General features: G+C 41.9%; 1 protein-coding gene across 2 annotated transcripts in view; it reads right to left on the bottom strand.

The window, feature by feature from the left end:
- USP13 (ubiquitin specific peptidase 13) overlaps positions 1–17,309 on the bottom strand; it is a 79,279-nt gene that overhangs the window by 7,091 nt on the left and 54,879 nt on the right. Inside the window, exons 12-20 of one of the 2 annotated variants that reach the window (XM_083739361.1) lie at positions 16,402–16,555; positions 14,940–15,114; positions 14,454–14,542; positions 14,065–14,187; positions 13,308–13,334; positions 10,838–10,981; positions 3,576–3,742; positions 2,099–2,261; positions 256–340 (exon numbers count right to left, since the gene is read on the bottom strand). In XM_083739361.1, the coding sequence (XP_083595487.1) occupies positions 256–340; positions 2,099–2,261; positions 3,576–3,742; positions 10,838–10,981; positions 13,308–13,334; positions 14,065–14,187; positions 14,454–14,542; positions 14,940–15,114; positions 16,402–16,555 (1,127 nt within the window). Of the gene's footprint in view, positions 1–255; positions 341–2,098; positions 2,262–3,575; positions 4,353–10,599; positions 10,982–13,307; positions 13,335–14,064; positions 14,188–14,453; positions 14,543–14,939; positions 15,115–16,401; positions 16,556–17,309 lie in introns of those variants that run through there. The other variant, XM_083739362.1, reaches the window with a different exon arrangement.

Genomic DNA, 17,309 nt, shown 5'->3' with positions numbered 1-17,309 from the left:
GCACACGGAAATGCCGTTTACTTTCCCGCTAGTAAGCGGTCCCTATTTATCTACTTGCACCCGGGGGTGCTTTCGAACTGCTAGGTTGGCAGGCGCTGGGACCGAGCAACGGGAGCGCACCCCACCGCGGGGATTCGAACCGCCGACCTTTCGATCAGCAAGCCCTAGGCGCTGGGGCTTTTACCCACAGCACCACCCGCGTCAATCCTGGTAGTTTTACTAATTTTCTATTATCTAACAGTTCCTCCTACTCACCTTCCCTCCTTTTTGAGATGACAAACATAATGGCCACTCATTGTAGATGTTCCCATGTGACTGATGAACCCAAAAAGTTCATATCCTGTGCAAGGAAAATACCAAATATGAGAAGCAGGGATGTGAAGAGTAGTAAGCCAAGTCCAGCAGTCGCATCTTGCAAGCATCATGTTAGTTATCCATTCATTCACTCATCATATTTTGAACCTTCCCCTCCCTCAGGGGATTCAGGGGGACATACTATGCTTGTCTGTTTCCCCCCCACCCAAAAAATCCATTTTTAAATGAAACAGACATCTGGAAAATAGCACGGAATATGCATGTAGATAGTCTCTCATGTTCTTCTCTTAATGTAAACACACACCTGGAAGTAAAAACCGGGCATGGTCTCTCTGTCCCCTCTACACCCCATGCTTGTGCAACTGTAATGTAATGGAGCTGTTGTAGCAACTGTTATATGAGGTTATCTACCATGTGTTTTGATATTTTGTCATGCGCAAAGAGGAGCCATATCACAATCTCAGCCACACTTAACCTTCCCTGGATTATAGATATCTGCTGGGATTAATGGTATTTTGAATTAATGAGAAATTGTTCAAATGTTTGATATTATATTTTATTGCTTGTTTTTCTGAATATATTTTAAACTGATAGAACCTGCAACATTGGCGTTATCACCACTGCACTCCAACCAAATGATTATAATGATGCCCCAAAATGCACTTTTATATTCTGATTATTCACATGGCCCCGCAAAAACCTTGTGAGAAAAAGAGCCAAGCACTATTTGCTACTTCCAGGCTTTCTAAGGTGACTGCGATCTACTTCTTTCTGCTCAGTACTCTTCAGATGCTGTCCAACAGCTCCACCCTGTGGCTGGTTTTAGATTTCCCCCCCTGCAAGGATCACGGTGACCATCAAGGTAAAAAACGAAGCAGGTTATCTTTTGTTACAGGCAGATATAAAAAAGAGGAGAAAACGTGAGTCTAAATGTGTCCAAGCAGCACAGAGAAATGTCTGCCCCCTCTGGGCATCTGTATCAAAAGCTGCTTCAAATCAATAGTCCACACAGCTTGCACTATCTAGTCTAACTAGGGCTATGGGATCTTAAAACAAAGGCAGCCTTGCCACCAGAGTCATTTTAATGAGAGTTGCCCAGGGCTAAACCTGAGGACTGCTGCACACCAAAGAGCTGTTTCGCACATTACACAGTAACAAGCCCAGGTTTGCCATCAAACATACATTCAACAGGGGGCCTGCAGTGAATCCTGGCTCCTTAATGAGTGCATCGTTACAACGAATATTGTACATTTGCAGGTGTGCTTATGAAAATGTTTCTTCCCGTTCCCTTTTTGCATCAGAAAGAGGTCTGTAGAAATCAAAAGCCAACTTGCTGATTTAGGGTTTTTAGTTTGCCATAATTAGAATTCTTAAAAAAGACTAAATATGACTTGTCTGCATTTTTTTTGGTCTTACTCAGGCAGCACAAAATAACCCCACTTGTCGAATAAAATAGACAAATGAACCTATCCTTCCTTGCTGACCTTTACGAGGTTGGACAAAACTTAGCTGTTCTGACAGGCATTTCAGGGTATCTTGAGAGGGTTTGGGGTTTTAATATTGCTACTGTTGATCTTTAGCCATTTAGTCCGTGTTGGCAGTTTCAGTGAATTGATTTTGGTATTTGTCATTTTAAGACTGACTGATAATTGGCATTTGGTACATGGTTGTATATCACTATTTCCGTTGATAGTGGAGAAGCGATTCATAACTGTAGCAAATACATTTGGGGAAAGGGAATAAGATATGAACAACCAAAGCAAAGTGTCTATGGAAAACTTACGCCCAGAGCCGTCTTTGATCCTGGGTCCTTCTGGATCAGATTCTGCAAGAATGTTGGCATTCACATGGTTCTCTAGGTCCATGGTTTCAGAAGTCATTTCGTTCTCCTCCTCTGGCTCTGGGTGACTGAAGATCCAGTCTAATGCATGCTCCAGGTTATTATTCTGCCAACCAATAGGAAGATAAAATAGCCAACAGCCATCAGCATCTATACTACCATTGTGGTTTGAGTGCCTTTTCCCAAAAATAAAAAACCTGTTGCTGCTTTGTTCCCTTTGTATGGGAAACACAAACAAAAGGTGGAGGGACAAAACCTGCTGCAAATGGAAATATTCCCACTGCAGCAGAGAAGCTTCTTCTTCTTAACGTGTCTGAAGCTCACTGAGTTGATTTAAGCACCATGGACAGTGACAGCCTCAACAGAGTCTCCTTCAGTTCAGCATAGCAGCTGTATTAGGCTGTGCAATGTGGTTGCCATAATCCCGTATTTGCTCCTATGTCATATTTAACTTCCACCCACATAGTCTGGACAGATTGTGTTGGTCTGGTACCAAACTAAGGATACACTCCCCTAGCTGGACAAGTAATCCTCTATCTTAACCACCGGGAAGAGCATGTGTTACAAATATTATGATGCCAGGGGAGGGCAACAAGTGAATGAAGCCCTCAGGCTGCTGCTGCAGCAGTAATAAAAAATGCAAGCTAACTTAATTCAGCATCAGCTTTTGCAAGCTACAGCCTACTTTATCCATGTCATTCATCTAATTATGTCAGCTCATGCCCATCCATCTCAGGCCCAAATAACTTTGTCCTTACGATTCTATAAGCCTCTTATTCAGTTCACTGTTACTCAAACTGCACATATCTGAATTTTCCACTCCAGCTCTTTCCCATCCTCACCAGGTGAGAATGCCTTTCTCCATCAACCTGCTGGCTAGTGTAGTAACTTTTAGCATCAGTTCCAGGGAACCCAGAGACTGGGGCTCCTCAGTGAAGAGTCGCCACAAGATGAGCATCTCTCAAAGACAGGCAAGCATTCGTTGCAACAAAGAATGACAGGGTACCAGGTTGAGGAAGGCTGTGCTATTGAAACAATAAATAGGCACCTCAAACAGAGAAGTTCTGAGTATTGGTCAAAGAGTTGCCTTCTCTTTAAAAGTCTCAAGCCAGTCTTCCTAAAGCTGCTTCCCAACCCTCAATAAGCTATTGGCAAAGAAGATTTTGCAGCCAAGATTTCCCCCTGACCAGTACCTATGAACAGGATGCCGCCTAAACTTAATTCCCTAAAGGAAAAGGAGTGCAAGGTCTTCCTTTGTCAAATGCCCTGCTGCCACTGCTAATGGATAATGGCTTGTCCTGCTTTGGATAATGACATTAATTTACCATACCAGCTTTTGAAAGTCATATTTGATGAGGAAGTGGAGGACGTTTGCATCTGTGCTAAAAATAGACTCCAAATAATTTGCCGGATGACTCACTGTTGCCCGTAGCGCATGGAAAGCTATATTCCGCTGAAAGCCCATAGAGGTAATGAGGGCAACCATTTCTTCTGGGGGCTGGTTATCCAGCCCAACAACTGCTGCTCCACCTGCCCCAGGAAAAGTGGCTCCTCCGTAACCAGGGATGGCTAAGGGCTCTGCAAAATCTGGAACATAAGCGGCAAATATTTAAATCTATGCAAACAAACTGAGTACCTATTCCTAAACCAGGAGAAGCTGAGTCACCGGACAGCAACAACAAGAGAGGGTTGTTCCTTTTATGCCTTGCTTGTGGGCTCCATGGGGGGAAGCAGAAACTTTGAACTAGGTGGATGTTTGGGTCTGATCAAACAGGTCTCCACTTATGTTCATACAGATGTATTTGCAAGGCAGGAATCCCACACCCATGATTCTGCAACCATAAGCTAATCTAGGATGGAACAGTGAAGGAGCTGGTGAAGTTGTGGATTGCTTCCAATTAAAAGGAATACAAAACAACAAACCCCTGTGTTGCAAACTTAACACAACAAACAATACAAGCAACACAGAGACCAGTATACTAGGTAGCACTGCAATTCTGTGTGAAGTTTATATAGTTTTCATGTACACAGGTCATTGTTTCATATTTGAATTCTTCTGTAGTTGTGCTGAAGAAGATTCCAGCGAAACAGTCAGATTATCCGGGATCGCTGTCCTCCGTTGTTATTCACTTACTACTTTGGCACAATCAACGCCTAAAAAAGTTTTACCGCTTAGCCCACAGGATAGCATCTATTACTTTGGTTTTTTTATATAATATTTTTTATTGATTTTAAGAAATACAGAAAAAAGAATAAAGGATAGATATAAGAAAATAGAATAGAAGAATAACAAATTTCCATGTTCTTTTTTCATCAAATCTAAAGGACTTCCCCGCATCCTCCAAACCCTGCATTCTCTGTCATATAAAACATCAGCAATTTGTTAACTTATTTCAAAACTTATTGTATCTTCCATTTTATCATGTTCCCTGATTTCAATTTTACTGTAACCCAATTCTTGTACGTTTTGTATTAAACACAATAAAGTTGTTTCATTATTTTACCTCTAAATTCTTGTGTCTTAATTTTCATTTCATTAACTTACATTTGCTGAAGCTAGAGTTTCCTAAAAGGTGCATTTTTTTTTTAACATTCATACAGCTTATAGTGTTTTTTCATATAGTCCTTAAACTTTTTCCAGTCCTCCTCAATTGTTTCTTCTCCCAAGTCTCGGATTCTGCCAGTCATTTCGGCCAATTCCATATAGTCCATCAACTGCGATTGCCATTCCTCCAGCGTGGGTAAATCTTGTGTCTTCCAATATTTTGCAATCAGGATCCTTGCTGCTGTGGTAGCATACATGAAAAAGGTTCTGTCCTTCTTAAGCACTCTCTGGTCCACCATGCCCAGAAGGAAGGCCTCTGGTTTCTTAGGTAAGGTAAATCTCAGTACCTTTTTTAGTTCATTATGGATCATTTCCCAGAAGGCCTTCACTTTCGGGCAGGTCCACCAGAGATGAAAGAATGTCCCTTCCGCCTCTCTACATTTCCAACATTTGTTGTCAGACAGATGGTATATCTTAGCTAGCTTGACTGGGGTCATGTACCACCGGTATACCATTTTCATAATATTTTCCTTCAAGGCAGTGCATGCCGTAAATTTCAAACCGGTGTTCCATAACCTTTCCCAGTCTACAAACATAATGTTGTGCCCCACATCCTGCGCCCATTTTATCATGGCGGATTTGACTGTCTCATCCTGTGTATTCCACTTAAGCAGCAAGTTATACATTCTCGAAAGTAGTTTATTTTTTGGCTCTAACAATTCAGTCTCTAGTTTCGATTTTTCCACCTGGAATCCAACCTTTTTATCTATTTTAAAGACCTCCTGAATTTGCACATAGTGCAGCCAATCTCGCACCTTGGTTTTCAGTTTTTCCAAGCTCAGCAACCTCCAATTGTCTCCAATTTTTTCAATTATTTCCCAATATTTAGGCCAATGGGCCTCCATGTTAAGTCTCTTACGTGCCTTGGCCTCCACCGGTGAGAGCCACCTCGGAGTCTTACTCTCCAATAAGTCTTTATATTTTGTCCAGACCATCAAAATTGCTCTTCTGACAATATGATTTTTAAACAATTTGTGCACTTTAACCTTGTCATACCACAAATAGGCATGCCACCCAAACGCGTTGTCAAACCCTTCCAGATCTAGGACATCAGTGTTCTTCAGTAAAATCCAATCTTTCAACCAGCAGAAGGCTGCAGATTCATAATATAGCCTCAAGTCTGGCAGGGCAAATCCCCCTCTTTCTTTCACATCAGTTAATATTTTAAACTTTATTCGGGGCTTTTTGCCCTGCCAAACAAACTTAGATATATCCTTCTGCCACTTTCCAAAACATTCCACCTTGTCCACGATCTGTAGGGCCTGAAACAAAAATAACATTTTCGGCAATACATTCATCTTTACAGCAGCTATTCGGCCTAACAAGGAAAGTTTCAATCTTGACCATGTTTCCAAATCTCTTTTGATTTCTGACCAACATTTCTCGTAGTTATCTTTAAACAAATTCAAATTTTTAGAGGTCAGATACACCCCTAGGTATTTTACTTTTTTAACCACATTCAGTTCCGTTTCTTTAGAGAACTCATCTGTTTCTGTGACTGTCAAATTTTTTGCTAAAACTTTGGTTTTTTGCTTATTTAACTTAAACCCCGCCACCCGACCAAAGTCAGAAATTAATTCTAACACTCTTTTAGTGCTGGAGACTGGTTCCTGTAATGTTAATACCAAGTCATCTGCAAATGCTTTCAATTTATATTGTTTCACTCCGACCTCAATTCCTTGGACCAACCGGTCCTTTCTAATCATGTTTAGCAACACCTCCAGAACTGAAATGAACAAAAGGGGGGATAGAGGGCACCCCTGGCGTGTCCCTTTTTCAATTTTAAACTCCTCTGTCACCACATTGTTTACTATCAATTTAGCTTTTTGTTCTGAATAGATTGCTTCTATACCATTTTCAAACCCACTCCCATCCCTTCCAAATTTTTCTTCATGAACATCCAAGAAATATTATCAAAGGCCTTCTCTGCATCAATAAAAATTAAGACCGCTCTAGTGTTAAGATTTGTTTGTAGAAGTTCCAAAATATCAATAATGTTTCTTGTGTTGTCAAACAAATGCCTACCAGGGAGAAAGCCAGCCTGGTCCATATGGATCACTTCATTTAATACTTTTTTAAATCTACTTGCCAGAATATCTGCAAAAATTTTGTAATCCACATTTAGGAGTGAGATGGGGCGGTAATTCTTAAACTGAGTCTTTTCAGTTTCTAGTTTAGGTATCAATGTGATGAAAGCTTCTTTCCACGTTTCCGGTGCCTTCCTTCCCTCCATGATCTGGTTACAAACCTCCATCAAGGGTTGTATCAAATAATCCTTTAAAACTTTGTAATATTTGGAGGTTAGACCATCAGGGCCTGGAGACTTGCCCAATTGAAGATTCTGAATGGCACTTTCAATTTCTTGCTGTGTGATGTTGCAATTCAGGTTTGTTCTCATTTCCTGGGGTATTTTTTGTAATCCATTAGTTTTAAGAAATTGATCCACCTCGGAAGCTTTTTGCGGCCCTTGTGAGTAGAGTTCTTTGAAATATCTCTGGAAACACTTTCTAATTTCCTCAGGTTTCTGAACCATTCTCCCTTCAATCTCTAGATTTGTAACTGTATTAAGCTTTTGTCTCTTTTTCAACTGCCAGGCTAGCAGTTTCCCACACTTATTCGCTGATTCAAAGGATCTTTGTTTCATTTGTTTAATTTTCCATTCCACCTCTTGATTTATCAATTTTGAATATTGCGCCTGGAAAAATTTCACTTCTCTTAGCACATCCTTCGACTTAGGCCTAGATCTTAATTTTTTCTCTCCTTCTCTTATTTTCTCCAATATCTTCTCCTTCTTTTCATTCCAGAGCCTTTTCTTAATCGTGTTTTGTTGTATTAGAAACCCTCTCATGACTGCCTTGCTTGCGTCCCAGATTATTCTTTTTTCCACGGTGGTATTCAAATTTATCTCAAAATAGTCCTTTAAAGTTTTTTGGGCCTTCTTAACAATCTCCTGATCTCTTAATATAGTGTCATTCATTTTCCATCTAAAGGATCCAGTTGTATTTAGTCTCAATTCCACTTTCAAAGCATTATGGTCGGAGCAGGTTTTTGGGCAGATTTCCACTTTTCTAGTCTTAGGTGCCAGTCCTCTAGTTGTCCATATTTGGTCGATTCGTGTCCATGTCAGATGAGCTTCAGAAAAGAAAGTTCCTTCTTTCCCTAGAGGGTTCTTAACCCTCCATATGTCGATTAAGTCCATATTGTCAGTCATTTCAAAAAAGGTTTTAGGTAGTCTGCCATCTTTCGATATGTTGGCACTTTGTGACTTATCCATGTTTACAGACACAACCCCATTCATATCACCCAACATAATGATGTTATTATAGTCCAAGTAATCCAGCATAGTCTCATGCAGCTTCCTGAAAAATTCCGATTTTCCCTCATTTGGAGCATATATTCCTAATATCAAAAATTTTTCTCCTTGTGTCTGTATTTCAATCGCCAAAATTCGGCCATGTTCATCTTTAAATAAGAATTTCGGTGACAGGCTCTCCTTTGCATATATCACCACTCCTCTTTTCTTAACTTTATCCGAAGAAATAAATTCTTGGCCTAGTCTTTTATTAATTAGCACTTTTCTGTGGAGCCTTGTCACATGTGTTTCTTGTAGGCAGATAACGTCCAATTGTTCCTTTTTCAAAATGTGAAAAACTTTTCTTCTTTTTTCCGGGGAATTTCCGCCATTTATGTTCCAACTAAGAAGCTGCAGAGACATCCTGATTCAATTGACGGGTCCTACAATGGGGTGTCTAAGTTTCCCTCCGATCCCGGAGGTGGTAGTGCTGGTCCAGATCCAGGTGGTATGACTCTTGAAGGTGGTCCCGGTGGTGGTGGAGGCCAAGAAGCTGCAGCTCCTTTTTGCAGGTCCTCCTCGTGGTCGTATAGGAACTTCTGCTGGTCTTCAGGTGATTTCATTTTTATTTTCCTTCCTTTGTAAGTAAATGAAAGTCCTTGTGGAAACTCCCACCTATAAGGAATTCCGTTGTGTCTCAACAATTTAGTCAAGTCTATATAGGTAGTCCTAAGTTCCAAGAGATATTTGGGTATATCTCTGTAAATTTCAGCCTTTTTGCCTTCTATCTCCAAAGATTTCTTGAAATGTAGGCCTAATATCTTATCCCTCTCTTCTCTTGATCTCAAAATAACTAAGCAGTCTCTGGACTTGTCTTTCTTTACAGATTTTCCCAGTCTAAAGGCTGTCACAATTTTAAAGTCCTTTTCTTCCTCAATTCCCCAGAATTTGGAGAACAAAAGTGTCAGAAATCCCTCTAGGTTGTCTTTCTCCAGTTCCAGGATAGCCCTTATCCTGAGATTGTTTTCTTTACTTTTCAATTCAACCAATGACAGGTAGGCTTGTTGTTCCCCTACCTGTCTTTTCAGAGGCCTTACTTCCCCTTTAATTTCATCAACCTTTATATTCGCCTGTTCTGCTTTTTGGTTGGCTTCCACAGCTAATTTGTAGTTTTCAGCCGTAGCTCCTTGCAGTTTTTCAATCGCCTGGGTGTGCTGCGAAACCTGTTCAGTTAATCTGCCAATAGAGGATGTAGCTTGGTCAATTTTTGATGTTTGATTATCCACTTTTTGATTTAAAACTGCCAGTTGTTCCAAAATTTGTTTCAAAACTGTTTCAGATCCTCCAGTTGCCATATCTTCTGTAGCAGGCTGTACAAATTCCACCTCCTGTGCTGTCAGCACAGTTGGGACGGATGATCTGCGATGATGAGTTAAAGTTGTTTGCATAAGTTGCCCAGATTTTTTCTCTTTTTCTTTATCTTTGGCTTTAGCTGCTCTTGTTCTCCCTGAGCCGCTCATTCCACACCTGCCTCTGTTCAAGGTCAAATGATCTTTTGTCCCATGAGAAAGACGAGTCCAAAGTATAAACAATTAAACCACAAAGAATTTCAATAAAGTTCAATTCCCAGGCCACTATACTTCCACAATCCTCTAGGGGGAGTATTTCAAAATTTCAAAAAAGGAAGGAACTATTTTCTGCCATTGAAGTTCCTATATTCCCCATGTTTAATTTTTTTAATTCCAATGCACAAAAGGAAGGTTTCCAAAGCTTCCAGTTTCTTAAACTCCAGCCACAAGGTGTCAAAGGAGGTCTCAGCAACAATGTTAAACGTTAATATCTCAGTCCATGCAACAGTTTAAGTCTCTGCTACAATGTCGTCAGTTTGACAGCAGTTTGACAGTTCTCTTCTATACACTGGCAGCCCGATGACGGGGTTACCCCTTTTAATTCCGTTTAGTTCAAAAATAGGGGGACAGTTCCTGAAGGCAAAAGTCCATAAATTTCACAATTCTTTCCCTTTTCTCCTCAAAGATACACAGTCTATCAATGCACTCTTTCTTCCACTTTTACAGTCCCTTTTAAACACTTCAGCTCGCTTCAGAGCCCTTGCTTTGATCTAATTAGCAGAGTCGGGAGGCGGACTTCCTGTTACTCGCCTCCCGTTTTCAGCCGAATTTCTCCAATTTGGTTAAAGATTTAAACCCTTTACTCACGGGTATGTTGCTCCAATTTCGATGTTTTCAGGAAGAAAGGTCGGCGCTCATCAGCAGCAGCAGCGCGGCTTTGCATCCACGAAAAGAGCGATGAACTCACAGCGCCGCTCCCCCTTTCACGTTCCGGAGCCTCTTACGAGGCTCCTTCTCCGCTTCTGGGGGGGCTCAAGGCGCCCGCCGAGTCCCACGGCCGCAGGCTCACTCTGCCTGCGGTTTTTCTTGATGGGTCTCCGCTTTGCCGTAGCGGACGACCCTTTTTCGCGGAGCCCCTCTTCACAGCGCGAAGAGGACCGCCATTGCTGTTTCGCGCCGCCTCCGGAAGTCCTATTACTTTGTTTCAACTATAGACTTATACTTCTACAGATTTTCAAAGATTGACAGATGTGTGTTCATTTGATTTCAAATATATTAGAGAATTTACAAGTGTACACATTTTGTTTTGGTTGTACTAAATCATGTATATCATGCAGTGCTATCCAATTAAAAGGAAGCACAGAGAGCACCAAACTGTCCTAGCAGGCATGGCGATGTCTATTGCAGACATATGCACACCCAATCAGATTACAGACCTGGTTCTTCCATGTGGGCAATGATCCAGTTGAAAGCCACCTCAGCACCCATGTTGCCTGTGTAGTAGACAGCTTTACGGCATGCTTCCAGTGGAAAACCCATCTCAGCTAGCTGCATCACTGAGGATTCATCAATATCTGGAGCTGAAAGAGAGAGAGAGGACATTCCCAATGTGAGAAGCTGTCAAACAAAACAAGAGCAAAGCAAAACACCAGGGCTTTGTGTTTCAACTGTGGCACAAAATGTGCAGTTTTCATAGAATTGAGAACCTGCAATTTGCTGCCCATTTCAAAACCTTTCTGGCCCTCATAATTGTAATAAAAAGGTTGAGGCAGCATCTGTTGGAAACTCCAACCATCCAGTAAAAAGAGAAAGACGGTTAACTTTACATCTCTATATCCCTTCCCATCGCTGCCACCATCCTTAATCTCTCCTCTAATATTAATCACTCATCTTTTTTCCATTTCTGAGCCCGGTCCTGTTTTTGAGATTTCCAAATGCTGAAAATGCCTTTTAATTCTCACACACTTTGCATGCTTAGCAGATCTGCTCTCCTGTTAATTTATTCAAATTGTAACGTTCAGGCTTTTAAAAAAAATCTTGTCCAGAACACACAACCCTAGAATTAGTGTGCATGGAATGTGCACACATTAGTGTGCATAGGATGTCACATTCAATTTTATACTTGCTAAGACCAGCAGACAACTGAACATCTGGGCAACTTTCTACAATGATCTTGCATTTACACAGGCTCAGTTTCGCTCTAAAGAATAATACAGCATAAATCACTCGGAGAAATATGGACATGCACTACTGAGATGCAAGCACATAAATGGTTATGAGAGCCTACAAAGATCAGTTGAGGCATTTGCTATTCCCTATGCTGAGACAAATGAACATTTCAGAGGGATAGCGACGCTAGCTTCCCAGGTTGTTCTGTACCACAGCTACTCCAAATTTTAAGGTTTACTCACATACATTACTGGAGCCTCAGCAACAGATTTGCAACTAAGGTTTGGCAAAAGGGTAAGCTGAAGGCAATAGCTTCAGTCAATTTAAGCTCAGACAGGATTGCCAATGTTATGGTTCATCGTCCACAGGAATCCACAATTCCATTGTGGGGTGTATGTGTGTAAGGCAGAATGCAAAGTGAGGGCAACTTTCAATAGTCTTGGAACCATAATCTATTGCACAGCTGGAAGCAGACATTTCTTAGGACACTCTGGCCCTTAGCACTAAAAGCCAGTCACTTGAGCAAATTGGCATAGGGAATACAGAATGAAGACCATACTATTAGCTTCAAGTGAGCCATTAACTGTCAAGCAAACAGCCCCAATATTCTAGGTGCAACAGCAATGCTCTGTCTACTAGATAACTAAGGCTGGAAGTCTTCAATGTAATGCAGAGCGGGAGACCTCTAGTCCAGAGAACCTCCCCATCTCACCTGTGGGCCTCTCCCCCGTTGACCCTGCCCACTTCCTCAGTGCTTTTCACAACCCATCAGTGTTAGGTTTAATGTTTTATATTTCTACTTGCTGGGTTATGTTGGCATTGGGCATCCTGGTTGTGGTGTGCCCCTCCCCAGAGAGGCTCACCTTGAATGTTCCTTGTGGTTATTTTCACACGATGTAAAGTTTTTTAAAAAAATTCTCAGGACTTTAAAAAAAAACACCCCGCAATATTTATGTTTTGAATCACTGCTTGAATAATGTTATTGGGCAGCCTATATAAAATACCAAAAATCAACCAAAAAAAAAAATAACAATCAATTATGCAATTCTCCCACCACCATATTCAGGCACATTCCAAGGTGATTTGATTCAATTCAATGGGGATTTGTTAAAAAGCTAAATCTGCCCCTCTTTATTCCCATCTGACAAACTGGGCCCTGGGGTCAGAAGATGTTCGTTTGCAGAAAAAGAAAATATGTCTCTCAATGGCCAAATGGAATCTCCAGTACCCTCTGAATACTAGGAAGCCAAAACAAACAACGAGGGAGAGCTGTTGTCATCATGCCCTATTAGTAGGCTTTCCAGAAGTATTTGGCTGGCTACTGTTGGAAGCAAAAGACTGTTTCATGGGTTTGATCCAACAAGGCTATTCCAATGGCAATACATAAATCTGATGCTCCGTCCAATGTGGGAGCAAAGAATTATGCCAAAGAAAATTAGCATTCCCAAGCCTTGAACCAATTGTGAGGGAGTAAAGATGAAGACGATTCCAACACAGGAGAGCAGTCTCTGATGTTTCCCTGGTACTTTTCACGTCTTCCACCAAACAACCAAGCAAACATTAAGAATAGGTTGGAAGACATTCAAACCAATGGCACAATTCAAAGCCCAAAGAGAAGAACTTCCATGCATCTCTCTACAGACAAAGAGCCCCTGTGCAGCAGCAAATAAGTTCACTAAAACAGCCTTAAAAAATAAATAAAGCCAACATTGAAATGAAATGAAATGAAATACATACGCTCCATGAAATGGTTCGTCATGCCATCTGAAAGTGAAGAAAGCAAAGTGAGGGAGTGTGCACTGGGATGGCGAGAGAGAGGAAGCTGGCCAGTTCTGCGTTGGGTGCAAACACTAGATCCTATCACTGCTATAGAGTCAAGGCCTTGTTGGGACATTAGATGTGCTTGATTCCATAGGACTAGGGCTTCAGATCTGGTCATGGGGATCTGTGCCATTGGCCTAGCCAATTATGCTCAGCCCACCTTCCCCTGCTTCTTTGCATAGGTGTGTGCACACACCTGCAGGCTGACCACATCTAAGCATCTCCTCTAACTCAGATCCTCAATCTTCTATGTACTTTGTGGCCCACCAGAACTACCCCAATGCCTATACTTGAGTAGGCTTCCTTGATCATGAGCTCCCCATTCTCCATTGATTGCTCCTCATATTACTTCCAGGTTGGGTCTTCAGAGCTCAGTCTCAATTCCTGCCTGCACACCATGCAAAATTTTGCCAAGGAATGGAATCCCACTTACTAAACCAGGAAACAGGCCTCAATTCTATAACTGGCTACTTCTCTCACACCCATAAGCCCAGCGCCCAATGGCTGCGGTGCAAAGGATGTGCCATGGAGATGTTGGAGCTTGTCGTCCCAGAAGAAGTCCCATGTGAACAGGTAGGGAGCAAAAGTGACAAAGGAACAGAAAAGAAGTTCAACTAACAGTTGTGGTGGAGAATGGTGGGGGAGTAGAGATCCTCGTGGTAGCAGGCAGTACCTTTGGGGTCATCAGGAATGATAATGGGCGGAGAGATATCTGGGAGCTCCTCCTCTCCTGGTTGGAGGCCTGTGGCACGGAGGTGACTGATGTCCAGAAGATCTGGCATGTCTATGGAAACATCTGCAAACACAGCAGAGCAAATAAGCCTATAGATACATTACAGGAACATTGGGTTGGGGGGAGAGGCTCAGTTAATTTCATTGTACACAGGTTGTACACTGACAATAAAGTTATTATTAAAGCACCCAGTGCTTTAGTTCTAAACCAAAAAAAAGTAGGGACTGATTCTCCATAACAATGGTTTCTGTGCTCTCAGGGAATCCCTTGAAACCTTACAGGAGAACCCAGGACAACTGAATATAGAACAGAATATTCAGAGCACATACCAAGCTTCTTAGGTATCCAATCCAAGCCAAAAGTGAACTTCTTTATCTGTACTACCAGGTACTCGGGAAATGAGGCAAAGCGAGAGGTTCTGGAAACAAAAGCAATTTAATGTGAATGAAGCTGAGCCGTAGGAATGAAAAACCAAAAGAGTGCTGCACTCAGAAACAGATTCATGCTGGAAGAATGGAAGGAGACTGAAAGATCTGTATTGGGACCAGTGACTTTTTAATTTGTTCAAAAGCAATCTGGAGTCTGGTCTGATCCAGGAGGAATCCTCTTATGTACCTAATATGTAGCTGGGAGTGGGAATTTGGAGGCAATGGGGAGCAAGGAAAAACCCACAAACACAGATACAAAGGTTCCTGAATTTAATCCTATTTTTATTTGTATTCCCAAGCCATTCAGGAGGCTGCGATTGAAGCTTCTTAAGGACATCTCTCTCTACTAACATGCATACCCATGTATAGGACTAATTGCAGACTCACTTAACTCCAGCAGACTTGGCTTGAAGGGCACTGCTCCAGAAGTCTTCTACATTATCTGGTTCTGAAAAGGCCTGCAAACAGGCACTAAAAGGGATTTTGGCACGTACAAGCTCCGGCAGGGGTCTCCTTGCAGTTTCAGCTTCTCTCCTCTTTAGTTCGTAAGCAATCAGTTCATCTAACCAGGAACACAAGCAACAACAGACAGCCATTGTGTGTAGAGAATGGACAACCTTATGTGAGGCACTCAGATAATAAATACTGCATTCTCACATGCAGTCTCCCTCAAGTTTCTCCCCTCACTAACCATAAGCATGGTTTGTTATTTTGATATCTAGGATTTTACAGTTAAGGTTGAAGTTGGTTAGGAAGACATAGTAAGCTGCCTCATACCAAGTCCACACAAATCAGTTTTGTCTACACAGATTGGCAGTAACCCGCTTGGTTCCAGGTAGACGTCTTTCCCAGCTTTACCTGAAGAAGCTAGAGATGAGTTATGACCTTTTCCCAGAGGTCAGTCAGTGTGGACAATTCTGAGCTGGATAGACCAATAGTCTGACTCAAGACAAGAATATTTCCTGTGTCACCATTCCCCCATGATGCAATATACAGAACAAAGGGGAACATTGGGTACACTCAACTGTCACTTCAAACAGGTCAGCAGTGTTGCCCAACAGGAGTAACTAGTGCCATGCATGAAAATAATCCTCTGTAACACTCTGGGATTCCATCTCAGCTAACACAGAAGAGGTTCCCTCAAAGTGCAAATTCCCACTGATCATCATGAAGTATTCCATTTAATCCATCTGGTCTCAGACGTTCATAATATTTTAAAGGACAGCATTTCAGGTATTTTGCATCCCAGTAAAACTAAGGATGGTATCACACATGCATGTGTGTGCTGCTGTGGGTTAAACCACAGAGCCTAGGACTTGCCAATCAGAAGGTCGGCGGTTCGAATCCCCGCAACAGGGTGAGCTCCTGTTGCTCGGTCCCTGCTCCTGACAACCTAGCAGTTTGAAAGCACGTCAAAGTGCAAGTAGATAAATAGGTACTGCTCCGGTGGGAAGGTAAATGGCGTTCTGTGCGCTGCTCTGGTTCACCAGAAGCAGCTTAGTCATGCTGGCCACATGACCTGGAAGCTGTACGCCAGCTCCCTTGGCCAATAAAGCGAGATGAGCGCTGCAACCCCAGAGTCGGTCATGACTGGACCTAATGGTCAGGGGTCCCTTTACCTTTACTTTAGAGGCTGGATGAATGAACTGATTTCTCTTTCTCTCTCTCTCTCGGCAAAGTTTTATCTGTGAAGTTAAATCTAGTTAAATCTGTAAGGGCTCATTCACACATGCAAGCCATTGTGATGCTGGAATAACATGCATGCGTGAATAAACTGAGCTGAACCCAGAAGTTTCATATGAAGGACCCAAAAACCAACACATGCAAAGTAACCTAATTCCCGCCTAACCTTTGTTCACTGCAGCTTCCATTGCTACAGGCAACTGCATGAGATAGTCCACCCTCTCGGTATATCGGACTTTCCTGGACTGGCAGCACTGTGTACGTTCCTCCACCAAGAACCGGAAGACATCGGTTGGGTTTTCTGAACCAATGGGGTTCCTCTGAAGGGAGAAAACAGGTCATACCTCTTCGACAATCATGACAGCGCAAGAATAACCAGGCCAGATGCGAAGATCCAAAGTACATCTCCTTGTTGTCCTAGTTTCTGAGCTGGGGTGATGCTGACGAGAACCTAAGGAGAGCCTGCTGAATCAGGCCAAAGGCCTATCTAGTCCAACATCTTGTTCTCACAGTGGCCAACCAGATGTCTGTGGGAATCTAGGGAGCAGAAGAGCACAAGAGCACTCTCCCCACCCGTGGTTTCAAGCAACTGGTATTCAGAAGTGTTGCTGATTATAGGAAGGAGCCACACTGAAGCTGTTCCATACTCTCATAGTGACATAGGAAGAGTAGTTTAGTTTTAACACTCGAAGCACTAAGACATTAAGAGTCCAATTACAGGAATTGGTGGAGATGGCTCAATTGACTAGCAAACTCAGAGGAAACTCAAAGCAAAAATTTGCGAAAAAATGGGATGGTTATAGAAGATATGTTCAAAAATACAATAATAGTTTTGCTAGCATTCAAGTGATAAAGGAAGTAAAAGGAGGTGGATAACAATTAAGGATTTATTATGTTTTCAGAATGCATTGGAAAAATTATGTAGAAAGGTTTATTGTTTTGTGTACATTCCATTGTAAGATAAAACATATGCGAAGGGACTTGACAGGAAGTCAGTGCTGAAGAAAAGATTTTGTAAAATAAAAGGGGGAAAATATTTACTTTCATTGTTATCTTTTGGTGTGTGTGTGTCTG

Source organism: Podarcis gaigeae (assembly GCF_964106915.1).
Source record: "Podarcis gaigeae genome assembly, chromosome: 5".
NCBI classification, from domain to species: domain Eukaryota; kingdom Metazoa; phylum Chordata; class Lepidosauria; order Squamata; family Lacertidae; genus Podarcis; species Podarcis gaigeae.
The sequence above is the reverse complement of the archived record's forward strand: the minus strand, read 5'-3'. Positions and strand labels throughout refer to the sequence as shown.